At 47.5% G+C, this 16,962-nt stretch overlaps 1 protein-coding gene across 5 annotated transcripts in view; it reads left to right on the forward strand.

Moving 5' to 3' along the window:
• The window catches only part of ABCC4 (ATP binding cassette subfamily C member 4), a 264,459-nt gene that overhangs the window by 87,036 nt on the left and 160,461 nt on the right, over positions 1-16,962 (forward strand). For all 5 annotated transcript variants that reach the window (XM_058681819.1, XM_058681826.1, XM_058681841.1 and 2 more), the window contains 3 exons: positions 572-821; positions 12,291-12,392; positions 16,067-16,156. In XM_058681819.1, coding sequence (XP_058537802.1) covers positions 572-821; positions 12,291-12,392; positions 16,067-16,156 — 442 coding nt within the window. The remainder of the gene's footprint in view (positions 1-571; positions 822-12,290; positions 12,393-16,066; positions 16,157-16,962) is intronic.

Consider the following 16,962-nt stretch of genomic DNA (forward strand, 5'->3'; position numbering starts at 1 on the left):
TGCCCCCCCACCCACGGCCCCTCTCTGACAGCCCTGTGCTTCTGTTCCCTCTTGCACTTACTTCATAGGTACGTCTTCCTCTGCTTCGAGTGCACGCAGCTTCATTCTTCCCTGGCCCCCACCAAGCCCGACCAACCTGGCTCGTCCCCCCAGGTTCCACTTGCACGTGTCCGGCCCCGACCCCACTGTTCTGAGGGAGGCACCTCTTCTCTGTGCACCCACGGGGCCTGCACTCACTGTTTCTGTCCAGTGCACACATTTTGGGTTGCTTAGTCTCTTCTCCTTATGAGTTCATGAGTTCCTGGAGAGGACAGGCTGTGTCTGTCATCAGCAAGGTGCCCAACACAGGACTTGTAGTCACGCGTGCTTGTTGAGTGAATGTTCAACCTGGTCTGATCGACCCAGAATGTTAACGTGTGACATTACGCCTCCGTTTAGTTAAGGTGAGCGGAGTGGTTCTGAGCGTGTGGTCCTTATGTTGGAGCCTGGAAAGGGGCCATGGGCAACAGGCGCTTGAACAGACGACGTGGACATTGATGCTTCCTTCAAACCTATATCCTCTCTTTTCCAGGAAGGAAATTTCCAAGATTCTGAGAAGTTCCTACCTCAGAGGAATGAATTTGGCGTCATTTTTCGTTGCAAGCAAAAACATCGTTTTTGTGACTTTCACCACCTACGTGCTTCTTGGACACGTGATCACAGCCAGCCATGTGTTCGTGGCAGTGACACTGTATGGGGCCGTGCGGTTGACGGTCACCCTTTTTTTCCCTGCGGCCATTGAGAAGGTGTCAGAGGCGGTTGTCAGCATCCGAAGGATCAAGGTTTGGCAACAAATAACCTTGTTTTTAAAAAAAAAAATTTTTTTTAACGTTTATTTATCTTGGAGGGAGGGAGGGAGAGAAAGAGAGAGAGAGAGAGCGCACGACTGAGAGAGCGTGAGAAGGGTAGGGGCAGAGACTGAGGGAGACCCAGAATCCGAAGCAGGCTCCAGGCTCCCAGCTGTCAGCACAGAGCCCGACCTCACAAACTGCGAGATCATGACCTGAGCCGAAGTAGGTCGCTCAACCGACTGAGCCACCAGGCGCCCCAATGACAAATAACCTTTTTAAGTTGTAGGTGGATTTTAAGCATAACACCTGATTTCATTTTATTAATTTTTTTAATTTTTATTATTTAAGTTTTGTTTTGAGAGAGAGTGCAAGTCGGGGGGAGGGGCGGGGAGAGAGAGAGAGGGGGAGAGAGAGAGAGAGAGAGAGAGAGAGAGAGAGAGGGAGAGAGAGAGAGAGAGGGAGAGAGAGAGAGAGAGAATGAGAGAATGAGAGAATGAGAGAATGAGAGAATGAGAGAATGAGAATATATCCCAAGCAGGCTTCACCTTGCTGTCCATGCAGAGCCCAACAGGGGGTTGGAACTCATGAACATTGAGATCATGACCTGAGTCGAAATCAGGAGTTGGATGCTAACCCGACCGAGCTACCCAGGTGCCCCGAAACACCTGCTTTTAATTTGGTGTCCTCATGCTGTGGTTTAACTTTCTCAGCAGCCAAGCCTGTAGTCATTCCAGAATGTTGTACGTGTTCCCCTCCCTGTCTTCTTGGGGGTGTGCCCTACAGAGAACTAAGTGGCTGATCATTCATGGGGGCAGTGATAGCAGTGGCACAGGGCCTTTGATCACCTGCAGGGTGATGAAGATGTCTCAGGCAGGAGGAAAACGAACAGATCTCCTCTCTTGTGCCAACTCAAATGATTCAGTAGCGACAGTATGCAGTTTTGGGGGAAGAAGATTCCTCTCTAGGTCAGGAAGGAAGGAGCTTGCAGAAGGGCCCTGGCTCCTTGGGTGGGGAGATGGCCTCAGCCTCACCGTTACTTCTCCCTGATTGAAGATGGGTTCTATCCCCCATGGATGCCTGCCTTGTGGTCTCTGAGTAAGTCTTTGGACCTCCACCTTTTGTCCCCTGTCCCCCTGTTTACTTGTTTTCCTGCCTCAGCCCATTTCTGGGAAGGTCTTTCAAATATGTCCCCTGCTTCCTACACCCCCCCCCCTCCCCAATACCGCTGCCTCCTTTTCCTAATTAGCTGTCCCTACGTTGCCCAGGGCAAATAATATCGCCAAGATGCAGGCCGACGCAGTGGGTGCTCAGGTGTTTGTGTGTTTATAAATAGGTCTAAAATGAAGATAAATACGCTCTGCTGACAGGACCTAGGCACGAACTTGAGTGCCTGGGCTTTACGAAAAACGTAGTTTGTTTTGTTCCTGTTCCTCCACAGTGATGGACATGTAGTAGTATGTTTCTACTGAAGTTCTATGGCTCTGTGTGTGCCTTTTTTTTTTTTTTTTTTTTTTTTAGTTTTATCATAAAAGCTGAGATTTTTTTTTTATGATGAATTAAAAAAAATTTTTTTTAATGTTTATTTTTGAGAGAGGGAGACAGCGTGGGCAGGGGAGGGGCAGAGAGAGAGGAAGACACAGAATCCAAAGCAGGCTCCAGGCTCTGAGCTGTCAGCACAGAGCCCAATGCAGGGCTTGAACCCACGAACTGTGAGATCATGACCTGAGCTGAAGTTGGACGCTTAACCGACTGAGCCACCCAGAAGCCCCAAAGCTGAGATTTTTTATCATGAAATTTCTGTCCTGTAAAAAAATATTACTCATGAGAGAGATCAGTCTTAGGGGGCCAGTTCTGGTCCCCAAGTTTGTCATGCTTCCTCCCAGGGGCTTCCAACAACTTTGTTAAAGTTGTGGCCCATGCATTTCAATAAAATTTCTGTTTTGTAGCATTTGCATCTTGAAAGAGCACATCTAGGAAGATACTTTGGCCACAGCGATGTTCTAAGCATACCTAGAACCTTTCCAGATGCCAGCTTCCCATGCACATTTTGCTGTCATTTTGTGACTGTCGCTGCTGCAGCCAGCGCTTAGTGAGGTCCAGGCACATTGTCTCGGGTCATCCTGACAGCAGTTCGTGAGCACTAGTGTCCCCACTTGACCGGTAAGGACACCGTTCCTGCAGCAAGTGAACCAGTGTGCCCATCCTCACACAGCTTGCACACGACGCACTAGGATTCTTCCCAGACCCTGGTTTCTTACCCCTTGTTACGTCACCTCCACTGCCTTCCTAGGACCTTCCGGCACGAGTATTTCCTCACGTGTAGTTTTCATCATCCAGTCTCATTCTGAAGAGACCTGCAGGGGTTCCTGCAGAATCAAAATTTTAAGCTCTGGGTTTAAGCTCAACTGGCCCGTGTTTCCCAGCGCACGACCCTCCATTCTGGCCCCGGATGTGGGGGAGGGGAAGGGCTTGTCTCTGTGATGCACCACATTCATATGCGCTTTAGGGTTTTTGCCCATGCTGTTCATCTCAGGGGGTTGCCTTTTTTTCTGTTCTTGATTTAGGTAAATGCTGCTGAGTCCCCCAGCCCCCGCAATCTTCCTCCAGCACTTTTTCTCATGCTGACCTCAGGGTTCCATATTAAAAAAATTTTTTTTAAGTTTATTCATTTTGAGAGAGAGAGAGAGACAGATTGAGAGAGAGGCAGATTGAGAGAGAGGCAGATTGAGAGAGAGAGAGAGAGAGCAAGAGAGCAAGAGAGTGAGCAGAGAAGGGGCAGAGGGAGAGAGAGAGAATCCCAAGCCCCAGCGTGGGGCTCTATCCCATGACCCCGGGATTATGACCTGAGCCGAAATCAAGAGTCAGGTGCTCAACTGACTGAGTCACCCAGGCTCCCCAAGCTTCCATATATATGTGCAAGGCCAGTACCACACCGTTCAGCATCATGGCATGTGGCTGGTTCTGACTCGACAGGACTATACTAAGCCCCCTGACAGCAGATGATATCTGATAGTTCTTTTGCATAGTGGCTGGCCCATGTTGGGCATCTACTGGGCCTCAGATAAATACTGAATTAGTGGAAGCAACACTAATTCAGAGTCAGTGTAGACTCTGCTGGCCTGGCTTCTGGCCTGGGCTATTAGGTCTTATAGATAGTTAGAAGCATCCGTCTTCTTTGGTTAAAAACATTAGTTTTGGGGCGCCTGGGTGGTGCAGTCGGTTAAGCGTCCGACTTCAGCCAGGTCACGATCTCGTGGTCCGTGAGTTCGAGCCCCGCGTCAGGCTCTGGGCTGATGGCTCGGAGCCTGGAGCCTGTTTCCGATTCTGTGTCTCCCTCTCTCTCTGCCCCTCCCCCGTTCATGCTCTGTCTCTCTCTGTCCCAAAAATAAATAAAAAACGTTGAAAAAAAAAATTTAAAAAAACAAAAAAACAAACAAAAAAAACATTAGTTTTACTGGCCATTGTGTAATAAAGGAAGATGAAAACCGTGTGGCTTTATGCTAAAGTGCATCTTGAGGGGCGCCTGGGTGGCGCAGTCGGTTAAAGCGTCCGACTTCAGCCAGGTCACGATCTCGCGGTCCGTGAGTTCGAGCCCCGCGTCAGGCTCTGGGCTGATGGCTCGGAGCCTGGAGCCTGTTTCCGATTCTGTGTCTCCCTCTCTCTCTGCCCCTCCCCCGTTCATGCTCTGTCTCTCTCTGTCCCCAAAATAAATAAAAAACGTTGAAAAAAAAAAAAATTAAAAAAAAAAAAAAATAAAGTGCATCTTGAATCCAAAGGCAATCTAGAGACAGAATGCTCTCTTTGAAGGTCAGTCTTTTCTTTCCTCTTAAGGTCTTCAACTGATTGGGTGAGGCCCACCTACCATCATGGAGGATAATCTGCTTTATAACCCACTGATTTAAGTGTCAGTCTCATCTGAAAGGTACTTTCACTGTAACATCCAGACGTGTTTGAGCAAATGACTGTGGCTTAGCCATGTTGACCCATAAAATTAACCATCACACCCACTGGAATCTCCCGTCTCCTCCTTCGAACTCCCCGGATGTGACTTTGTCCTCACTTCCCGCATGTGTGGGATGGATGTATTCTCCTCCCCGATCTCCAGGCTTCTGAAGACAGGCGCGGTGCCTTGTCCATCTTTGCATTCCTCACCGCACGTGCTCAGGAGATGTGTCACTGTATTCTCGACGTCTGTGAGATGCTGCAGGCATCCAGCAGTTGAGCGTTGTTTTGTGATACATAAAATCACATAGCATGAAAGGGATCTTGCAGAAGGTTTTGAGGGAGTTGTATCCAAATATTTGGGTGGGACTTTTGATTGCTTTTCTGCTAAAATGCAGCTGAACTGTGTCTGAGGCTGGAAATTCTTCCCATGGAGATGTGTCCAGTAGCATCAAAGGTATGACTTGCTGAGAACTTTGAATTTTCCTGGGTCTGACTTTGTCAAGCCCCTTTGTGTCCTGATGAAGCATCTTTGATTTGGGCTGAAAGCCCAAGTCTTCTCTCCTCTGTATAAAGTTTCTGGCAGAAAGGTGGGCCTAGGGATTTAGAGTTTGTTGAGCAGAAGTTGTTTTCAGTAGAGGTGGGACCAGTGGCCGAGAAGGTTGGTGAGAAAGGGGTGGTTAGCATGGCAAACTGCTTCATGGTGGCTTTGAAGTAATTATTGAAGTATCTTTTTTTCTTTTAGATCTTAGACTTTTTTCCAACCCATATGGTTTCTATAATCCCTTAAGAAATTTAGATCTCAGGTACATCAGAATCACCTGGAGGGCTTATGAAAAGTAACTCATGACAGTTTGGGGACTCTGAGTCTCTGGGTCATGCAGGGCCCGAGGTATCTGTGTCCTAGGCAAGTGTGCCTGTGTTACCTGAAAACATGCCACACGTGGGAAACGTTGCCCCAGCTGCGGGAAAAAGCACACAAAGCCAGAATGTGCTTAGCAAAATGTAAAAGATGTCAGGGTCATGTTAAGACTAAAATCAGTGAACGGGAGGAACTAACACCTGTCTTGGTTTGTGCTAGACTTTTGGGGCGCCCATTTAGAAGTCCTTCAGCCACCCCACAAAGTAACTGAGCGCCTACCTCAAGCCTGGGGCTGTGCTAGATGTGTATATACAATGATAAGCAAATGCACAGAAGGCTTGCCTGCTTAGAATTCCTGAAGCATCGAGAGGGAGTTAATAAATGCTCACACAATGACATTCACTGTTAATGTGTGTTTCGTGCCATCAGTCAGTCTTTGGAAGAAAAAGTCTGATGGGATGCCTGGGTGACTCAGTCGGTTAAGTGTCCAGCTTCAGCTCAGGTCATGATCTCATGGTCCATGGGTTTGAGCCCCATGTTGGACTCTGTGCTGACAGTTCAGAGCCTGGATGGAGCCTGCTTCTGATTCTGTGTGTCTGTCTCCCCCTCCCCTGCTCATGCTCTATCTCTCAAGAATAAATAAACATTAAATTTTTTTTTCTTTTTTTTTAAGAAAAAGGCTGAGGTCCTATGAGGTGCTTTGTAGACACCGCTGTAATTTTGGAGGTGGGGCTTCCTGGGAAGGCTGAAGGAGTTCCGTGGGGAGTTACATGTGTGTGTGGAGGGGGGGGGTGGGGGAGATAGGAGGCTGATACTCTGCATTTTTGGGGGGATAGTTATGTGGCAGAAGGTCTTATTAGAAAGCACTTGGTGCACCAGAAGGAGATCCATGTATTTGACGATGAGGGTGCAGAGAGAGGCCTGAGCAGGGGGCAGAGCACCTTATAGACCACAGGAAGGTTTTTTGCTTTTGCAGAGCTCACTCTGGCTGCAGCCCAGGGACCGGATCCGAGGAGGTCGGGGTGGAGATCTAGTGTAGAGCAGGAAGTGTTCAGAGGCTAATGCAGTCCAGGAACCGGGTGATGTGGTTTGGATTAGGCTGAACTAGACGCAGTGAGTTTTGAGAGCCACTCAGGAGCACGTACCTGACACAGGTAATAGGCAGTGAATATAATGGACTGATCCAATGTTCACTCCTCTTTCCTTCCCTGCCTCTCACGTGTTTTGTGCAGTGAGAGGTAAAAATGGCAGCAGGCGAGGAAGAAAAGATGCCCTGAGGACACTCACCAGGTAGTTAGGACTAGGCGAGGTTTGGCTCGTAGAGGGTCAGAAGCTTGGGAGGCGCCCAGAAGTTTGCTGTGACACTGTCTCCTGCAGCCTGGGACTCAGATGATGTTTGGGAGTCCCAGAGGTAAATGCAGCACACCTCTCCACCTTGAAGGTGGCGCTGGGATCCCCAGACCTGGCATAAAGCCAAACGTGGGCTGTAGAGTGTATGTCTTCTCTTCCACACACACTTGTCAATTTCCTTTTTTTCCACGTACTGAAAATGAAGGATTTACTACGAAGTTATAGGCCCAAGAAGTTCCTTCTATTTTTCTCTTAGTGACATTGAACGAGTCCAATAGGATTATAAAAGATCTTGTCTTAACTTCAAAGCAGTGAAAGTCTTAACGATGTCTACACCCAGTAAAGTGAGGTTATAGTGTTCACAAAGCTGCTTAGGTTTTTGCCTAGCAGCCACTGTGAAGTCAATCTTGTTGGCTTGAGTTCTGACGGCTGATGCTTTCCCGCATGACCTGTTCTGGGTATGCACTTCATGGCTTTAATGGCAATTTAATGTCAGCTTTTTCATCAGCCTGAGCACTTGAGAAAAATCCAGCCAGCACATCTGGCACCTTTATAAGCCGTTCATGTGTTGAATGGAGCCTCATTTAACCACTGGGAGACTGTGACTCCTTTCTCCACTCAGACCTATTATTTACGGACAAATGCTCAATAGATTTACTTCCTCATTGTGTGCATGGTTTCTCTTTTCTTTCTTTCCTTGAAGGTGCAGAATTTCTATTCTAATATGCACATACTGAATTTTGAATTTTATGTCTTGGTAATATGCTTAAGCTAAAATTTGAGTTTTATTCTGTCTAGACAAGATTTATGACACCTACAGCCTTCTGCTTGTTGCCATCTTAACTCATACTGTGTAAGACTGTAGTGATCTAGTCAGTGATTAGATTCACTCGAACCAGCCGTAGAGTCGGGTTCTTTAGGGGTTATCGTGACATGCTGACCCTTTGCTAGCCTCAGTGTGGGGTTTGAGTTGGGCTGTTCGTAAGTGCGTGAACGGCATAGTCTTCTCCCTCGCCATGACTTAATATCCCTTTGGGGATTCAAAAGTAGGGTGGGCAGTGCCAGCTAGGGCCCTTGTGAGCTGGTTCCCAGGAGGATTAGCATTTGAGATGGGTTAGGAAGGAAGGGTTGGTTCAGTACTCAGAGTATCAAGGCGGAGGGTACTTGGGGAGTGTGAACTTAGGTGCTCATGGGTCACTGAAGGGTTTTAAGCATGGTGGACGTTCTCAGAGGTGTTTCAATGAGATCATGAGGGAGTGTGGGGCACCTAGGTGGCTCAGCTGGTTAAGCAACTGACTTCGGCTCAGGCCATGATCTCCTGGTTCATGAGTTAAAGCCCTGCATCAGGGACTCTGCTGTCAGTGTGGAGCCTGCTTCGGATCCTCTGTCCCCTTCTCTCTGCCTTTGGCCCACTTACGCTCTCTCACTCTCTTAAAAATGAATAAACGTTAAAAAAAAAAAAAATAGGAAGTGGTGTTAGGTTTGACAGTGTTGGGGATGCTGGGGAAGGAATCGGGAGGGTATAGGGAGACAGCAAAAAATTGTGTCGGTGTTGTAAACGATTGGTGGTGAGATTCCAAAATTACATTGTTTCAAGAGGAATGAAGAATTGGAGGGATTGGAATTGTTGCAGAATAGGCAAGAGTTGCTGTCTGGGTGACTGTGGGAGAGCTGGTGTGGAAGAGAAATCAGGGCCATGCTGGGTTTAAAGCCTGCAAAGGAAAGAGTCCTCAGACCATCGTCTGTCCATTCTGCTTCCCTGTTAGACATGTACATGGGGCAGAGAGGAAGGTTCTCAGCGAGCCTGGACGAGTGGAAGCATCTGTGAGCAGACCTCGCCTCCCGCAGGCTGCGTCTTTGAGAGAAATGCACAGGAACACGTTTTCCTTTTCCTGCACAGAAGAAACTTTGCATATTCAGCTTTAATCACATTTGTAGCTTTGCAGCAAGATAGATAAGATTTTAATGACTTAAAGAGTGTTTATGGTTTTTGGAGTAGCAGTTGACTTCTGTGTTGTTCTCCTGAAACATTTTCACATGCTTATTTCAGTTGCTTCCTATGTTGGTTAGGATGAGGTTTGCCCGTGGGTCCTAGAATACCCATGTTAAAGCTGCTTACACAGGTAGTTCATTTTTCTTTCCTGAGCAAATCTTTGTGAGGTTGTGTGTCGGTTTGCTAGCGCTGGGGCCGCAAAGTTGCCACAAACTAGGTGGCTCAGAGCGACAGGAATGTGTTGTTTCACGGTTCTGGAGCCAGAAGTCTGAAATCAGGGTGTCCTCAGGGTCGTGATCCCTCTGAAACCTATAAGGGAGAATCCTTCCTTGCCTTCTCTAGTCTCTCGTGTGGCTGGCACACCTTGGCGTTTCTTGGCTTGTGGTTGCCATCACTGTGATCTCTGTCTTGGCTGTTTCCTACCTGTATGTATCTCTCCTCCTCCTTCTCTTCCTCCTCCTCTTTGCCTCTTTCCCTCTCCCTCCTCCCCTCCTCTCCACCTCTTCCGCCTTCTTCTCCTCCTCCTCCTTCTCCTCTTTTCCTCTTCCCCCTCCTTCCTCCCCTCCTCTCTGCCTCCTTCTCCTCCTCCTCCCTATTCCTCCTCCTCCCCATTCCTCCTCCTCTTTTCCTCTTCCCCCTCCCTCCTCCCCACTCCTCCTCCCCACTCCTCCTCCCCCTCTTTGCCTCTTTCCCTCTCCCTTCTCCCCTCCTCTCTGCCTCATTCTCTTCCTCCCTCCCACTCCTCCTCCTTCTCCTCCTCTTTGCCTCTTTCCCTCTCCCTCCTCTCCACCTCCTCCTCCTCCTTCTCCTTCTCCTCCTTCTCCTCCTTCTCCTCCTCCTCCTCTTTTCCTCTTCCCCCTCCTTCCTCCCCTCTTCTCCGCCTCCTTCTCCTCCTCCTCCCCATTCCTCCTCCTCCCCATTCCTCCTCCTCCTCCTCCCTCCCCTCTTCTCCGCCTCCTTCTCCTCCTCCTCCCCATTCCTCCTCCTCCCCATTCCTCCTCCTCCTCCTCTTTTCCTCTTTCCCCTCTCTTCTCCCCTCCTCTCCGCCTCCTCTTCCTCCTCCCCACTCCTCCTCCTCCTTCTCCTCCTCTTTGCCTCTTTCCCTCTCCCTCCTCCCCTCCTCTCTGCCTCCTTCTCCTCCTCCTCCCCACTCCTCTTCCTCTTCCCTTCTCCCTCCTCCCTTCATCTCCGCCTCCTTCTCCTTCTCCTCCTCCTTCTCCTCCTCTTTTCCTCTTCCCCTCTCCCTCCTCCCCTCCTCTCCACCTCCTTCTCCACATCCTCCCCACTCCTCCTCCTCCTCCCCTCTTCCTCCTCTTGTTTTCCTTTAAACATTTTATTTCTGAGTAATCTGTGTGCCCAACGTGGGACTCAAACTCACAGCCCCAAGACTGAGAGCTGCACGGTCCACTGACTGAGCCAGCCAGGCACCCCATTGTGTCTTCTTATAAGGACACAAGTCATATTGGATTTAGGGGTCACCCTACTCCAGTATGACCTCATCTGAATCAGCCACATCTGCAATGACCCTATTTGCAAATAAAGTCACATAATTGAGGTAACTGGGGTTATGACTTCATCCTGTCTTTCTGGGAGGGCACGATTCACCCCATAAGAAGTTCCATGGCTAGTATGCTGTTCTGTGGCTTTAGAGGCCCAGACGCTTTCCTTCTTGCTTGTGGCCTTGCCCCGAGAGTCATGGGCCAGAGAGGCTTTTTTTTCTAGGAAGCAACCTTATTCCTGCCGGCACCGCTCAGTTGGGTTCGTACCTGAAGAACTGGGCCCCGAACGCCGTGTGGCATAGTTTTTCGTACATTTTTTACTTCTTTGTCTCTCATATGTAGTAACATACAAACATGTAGTCTGGTTAAGTGGTCTCATGTTACAAGGTCGTGAGGGATGTGGTAACGTATGCATATAACCAGGTTGCCTTGAGGGTTTTTTTTTTCCTTTTCTCTTTTTTCTTCTTTTCTGAGGGAGGGGACCCTACCACAGCTTTGGCTAAGCTGCCGACTTCCAAGGCCCAAGCCATTGGGTGGAGGAAGGTTCCTGGGCATGATCACTTTCCACTGGCCTAAACTTAATCACCTGACTCTGCATAGCTCTGTGGGAGGCTGGGAAGAGGGGTCCCTTTCCCAGGCTGCCATGCTCTAAAAACGAGGAGTTTGTTTCCACAGAAGAACGAGAGCAAGTTTTGAGGGCCGTTAACAGTCGCTGCCACACATTTAAAGCTTTGGGGGTAGAGGGGTATTGGTTGTTCATTCCATTTGTACCAGTGTAGCTTTTCCCGTTGAATTATGTCTAGCATTTGCAGAGCAAGACCGAGTTTTCCTGTATATGTGATTGTGTTAGGTTTGTAATGGTTAGCATGACTTGGTTTGATTCAAATTGCACCACCTTGCTGCTATCTGGTGTGCACAAGAGCAGGAAGCGTGGAAAAATACCTTCTCCTGCTGTCGAGAGGGTATTTGCTAAGGAGAAAAGACAAGTGATGATGAAGAGATGCTTGTAAAATAAATAAATATATATGTTTATTTATATTGGGTGTGGAGGCCAACATGGGGCTTGAACTCATGACCCTGAGATCAAGACCTGAGCTGAGATCAAGAGTCAGATGCTTAACCAACCAGGCGCCCCTAAAAATTTTTTTTTTTTTTTAGAATGATGACAAGTGATAGCTCATGACAGGAAGGATGCATTGCTGTGATGCGTATGGGGGGAAAAGCAAAGTGTCCCCAAGTGCCCAGGGAAAGGGCAAAACAAAGAAATGGACAGAACCACGTTTTTCATTCAGAGTCTCTCTGCCATCGGTTCTGTGTTCCCAGCCTGTCCTTTTGCATCAACTCGATTTCTGGAGGCCTGGGGGTGGCCTTCGTCTGGGTGCCCAGCGTCTCACGTGGTGCTTGGCACATGGTGGGATTAGATAAGTATTTATGTAATCATTTCCTACCAACTCCCATGTTTATTGTTAGTAACACAGGAGTAAAACCGTGACAATGTCCAGGTTCTAAATGTGTTCGCTGCTCGGAACTGTGGAGGTTTCTCTTGAGGGAAGAATCCGTATACTTGTTGAGAAGGTTACAGAGTTAGCTTTGTGAACTCAGAGTGTGTGTGTGTGTGTGTGTGTGTGTGTGTGTACTATATTATATAATTACATAGTACATACTGTGTTCTGATGTGAGTCCCCCTTGTAAATACAGTTGGTAAGATGATACACAGGCTGCGTAAAATGCTATGTTGCAAATTCCAGGAAAGCAATTATTCTTGCTTATGCTTTGTTCCTACAGCTCAACCAGCCTTTTTCCTTCTTCTGCAGAACTTTCTGTTACTTGACGAGATACCACAGCGTACTCCTCAGCCGCCATCAGACGGTAAAATGATCGTGCATGTGCAAGACTTCACTGCCTTTTGGGATAAGGTAACAAATCCTCCCTTGCAAGATCACAACTGGTAAAAGACAACCGGGGATGTAGATTTAATAGAGAATTTTGATTTTTTTTTTTTTTACACACCATATAAAATGTGACTTGCATTGTTTCCTTGAAAGTATATTATAAACATTCTCAAAATCAGGAATAAGGTTTGTAGTTAATGGGGATTAAGTATAAAATCAGCCCAAGGCATACGATATGTTCTTTGTCCCATTGTTAGAACTTTCCAAGTATGATCACATTGTTTTCGGTGATAAGTTTGCAATGTCTCCATTTACAGGATTGAGCAGACAAGTGATACAGTCCGGAACGGGTTAGCTAACACGTACATCACAAGCTGTTACAGAGGAGAGACTGGGAAATCAGTGTACGTTTTTTACCCTGACGCTATCAGACCATCTCCTTACATATGGAGTGAGGCCCATGACGTGGATATTTCCTGTAGGGTAGTGTGAGGGCTCCCGTTCTAAGCTTCTGGAAGGTGCTGGCTACTTTGGGGGCAGGCAGGGGCAGGGAGGAGGCAGCTGGTGGGCACAGTAAGTGCCAGTGATTCCCAGCTTCAGGGTTCTGTGTGGGAAGCTGACAGGTAGGACAGGTGAGGTCACGAAGATTTTCTGACACTTGGTTGATTTAGGACATTTAGGCAAATGGGAAAAACCCTTCCTACCTTACTGCAGCGGATTCCCTCCTGCTTGGTAATTCTCCACTGGTGCACTTGAAGCACTTCTAGAAAGCCCTGTTCCAGTTCCCTTCTGTGAGTGCTGGGGAGTTAGGTGGTGCACTGAGGTAGTTACCACACACCCTGTATGATGACCCATCACCACCTTTCTTTTGTACGAACTGTGCAACACTGTAAAGTGAGCACTTTTGTTCTTCTTCCCAGAACTTAATCACTTGTTCCCAGACTTTTCCTGCAGCTTTTGCGTTGTAGCACAGAACTCCCCCCCCCCCCCCCACCCCCGTCCTGTCCTTGCCTGGGGAAGGACTGTGCCTCTCACTGGGGGTGATTAGGGGCCCTAGGGTGAGGGAGGGGCACAGACATTGGGGATTTGGGAAGGAAGCTGAGGCCACCGGGCTGGGAGGCAGAAGGATGTGGGTTTTCGAACCACCCACTAGACAGCTGGGTGGGTAGGTGGGCAAAGGTCTTCGCCCCCACCTGGTTTCGTTCATGAAAGGAATGCGCTCGGTTTCAGTGTCTGAGCTTGGAAGTGTATGGTCCGGTGGGAGCCTCTAAATCGCCGCAGGGCAGGGGTTTTCATCCTGTGGTTCACTGCTATGTCCCCAGGGCCTACCCCACGGCTGGGCTGGCTGGGCTGGCGCATTGCATCAGCCTCTACTGAGCCCCAGGGCATGGGGGCCTGAGCACCCCTGAACTGTCACATGCTGCCCCCTTCTGGTCACGCTCGAGCAGTGCCTGACCCTGGAGCCCGGGCCAGGAAGCAGCAACTTGTCTGGCGCTAACAGGAAGCTCTGAGGTGCAGGGAACGGGAAGCCAGTGTCGTTCTGTGGCTTCTTACTTGGTAGATGTAACTGAGTTAAAAAAAAAAAAAAAAGAAAATGTAGTCAAGTAGGAACTGGTTCGTTGTTAGACATGAAGAGAGGAGTGGAAAAGCTTAAAAAAATGTATCTATGTATTGAAATCCACCTTAATGACAGTTTTTATAATTTGATAAAACCTGGGACTGGTTTTTTTTGGTGTGCGTGCGTGCTTAAATGCAATTGTCCTTGTTTTAGTATGTACCCATTTTATGGCCAATTATTCCAGAGAAGGTTTTCATTTTGAAGATCACACAGACCTTTTATTTCTCCTGCTGTGCCTTTAGCCTTTCTGCCTTGTGTTAATGGTATGTACACATTCTCAGCATAGAGAGAGGTCATGCAGCAGCCCAGCTCTGCACCTGTGCGTGGGAAAGTTCGCTCAGCTGCTTTTGGTTATCCATGGGTTGGATTCTTCCTCCCATCATCCCACGTAGTTGAACTTGCAGGGAATGTTCTGAACAGAAGCTCTGTACGTTTCTCTGCCCTTCACGTATCTATCTGGAGGTTTGTCTTTGAAGAACCCTTTTCTAGAAATGTAGAAGGTAGCAGTGCCTTAGATCAACTCACGGTCAGTTTCCTGTGATCGTGGGAGGACATTCCCCCAACTGTGTTTGCAGAACACTAGCCCCTTACAAGTCTTCTTCAGAAAGGGTTTGGGACTCACACACATTCACGAGATCCTCAGTCCTGGGGCCATGCCTGGTCAGGACTCCCAGAAGCATCCCACGGGGAAATGAGGTGGAGATTGTAACAGTGGGAACGAAGCCCACAGTGTCAGCATAGGAGCTCAACGCAGGGCTCGAACTATGAGATCATGACCTGAGCCAAAACCAACAGTCAGACGTTTAACTGACTGAACCACCCAGGTGCCCCATTTATTGAGAGTTTTCTTAACACTAAATCTCCTTATTGTAGAATTTATAGAATGTTTAGGAATACAACTTCTGATTAGCATGATTTTTGCTTTATCCTTTTCCGTTGTGTTGGATTCTGTGCTGTAGTGCACGCTTCCATGTGTGTTTTTTTTTTTTTTTTTTTTTACAGTAAAAGTACTTTGTTGTACCTGTTTACTAGGACAGGTAATGCATGGTACGGGTATAAGACAGACTATTTCTCTGGTCCGTGATACCATATACTAACTTACTTGTTATTTTTGTTGGTGTTAAATTTGAGCTCTGATTACAGCCTTGACCACCACGCACAGGAGCCTTTTTGCCAAGAGTGATCTTACAATGCCAAGTGCCTTCTAGCTTTGTGAGCATTACTCAGATTCCTTCCTTATTAAATGAGAATGGAGAGGTTACGGGAGATTTCCAGTTACTTAGTAGGAAAGGGCCTGGCATGCCGTGTACTTATACTGCCACCTTGTGGGGGTTAATGGAATAGACGATTAAAACCAAGGGTCATAATGTAAAACTTGAAAACTTCCCATACTGAATATTCTGTTAACTGTATTCTTTTAATATTAGTGTGCGCCAAGAAGTTTTCATTTCAAAAGGGTGCCTTATCATTTCTACGACTTAAATTTCGTGGGTGTCTAGAACTGGGTTCACATGCAAATCTGATAAGAGAATAGGTCTTCTGAAAAGCAGCTAGGCCCCAAAGAAATATAGTTGAGGGGTGCCTGGGTGGCTCAGTCGGTTGAGCATCCAACTTTTGATTTTGGTTCAGGTCATGATCTCACAGTGTGTGAGATCAAGCCCTGGGTTGGGCTCTGCGCTGACAGTGTGGAGCCTGCTTGGGATTCTCTGTCCCTTTCTCTCTCTGCCCCTCCCCCTTTGCACTCTCAAAGTAAATAAACATTAAACATATATGTATATATATATTTATATTTTTATGTTATATTTATTTTTATATTTATGTATATATGTATGTGTGTGTGTATATGTATGTATATACGTGTGTATACACACGTATATACATACATACACACACACACATACATATGTATATGGAGAGAGAGAGAGAGAGAAAGGGACTCCAGCACATGGTATCTTCAAATAGGAAGGGGGAGAGATGTGGGTTATGTTCACATATCAGTGACTATTACAGTATTTTCTTTTTGACGTAATTGGTGTTACTTTATTGAAATGTGCTTATTTTTGTGAACTTGAATTTGTAGGCATCAGAAACCCCAACCCTACAAGGCCTTTCCTTTACAGTCAGACCCGGGGAATTGTTAGCTGTGGTCGGACCTGTGGGAGCAGGAAAGGTAAGTCATAGTGCCTTTTGACAGCTCGCTGCCATGCCACATCCTATATTAAATTCTTGGGGTTGGGCTGTGTGTAACACAAGTTTGACTGGGTATATCCAGAATGGCATTTCTCAAAATGTGTTCCATGGAGCATTAGTTCTGCAAGAAGGTCCCACGGCTGCATCAATCTGGATCGTGTGGTTGTGTTTTTCTTGGTGCTTCAAGTGGCACAGTTCGGAAATGCTTATCTGGAAGATGGATATCTCCGTGAAGGAAATTCCTTACGTGACTGCTATTCGGGATGGAATGACTAAGAAAATGGAGACTTCTTTTTGTCAGAGCAAATTCTACAGGAGGTCTTGGGGTTGTAAAGGCTCTTCTGGGAAGCTTTAAACATTCCCTTATGTGGCTTACCCAAGTCACGTCCACGCACAGTGGTGAACGTGTGACCACGTGCATGGCACTGTGCTAAGAGCAAAAGACACGGATGTAAGAAGGCTCGGGCTGATTGCCCTCTAGAAGCACCCAGGTCCTGGGGCAAGACAGGTACGCGAAAGGATGATTTCGGCTCAGTTCTGAGCATTCTGTTAGTGGTAGGCACAGAGCCACCACGTCCGTATGTCGTGAAAGACTTGAAGGAGGTGTGTGTGTGCACTTAGCCCTATGCATCTGAAACAATAGAATAAGGAATGCTACGCATAGGATGAATAAATGATCGAGCCGTCATTTGATGGGTTTTTGCTTTTTGGTAACCTGACCCCCTTAGAATCTCTTTAATCTTTCCTGACGCATCGGATAGATTATTTACACACAGCTTTTCAGAA

The sequence above is a fragment of the Neofelis nebulosa genome, chromosome 1, assembly GCF_028018385.1.
Source record: "Neofelis nebulosa isolate mNeoNeb1 chromosome 1, mNeoNeb1.pri, whole genome shotgun sequence".
NCBI lineage: Eukaryota > Metazoa > Chordata > Mammalia > Carnivora > Felidae > Neofelis > Neofelis nebulosa.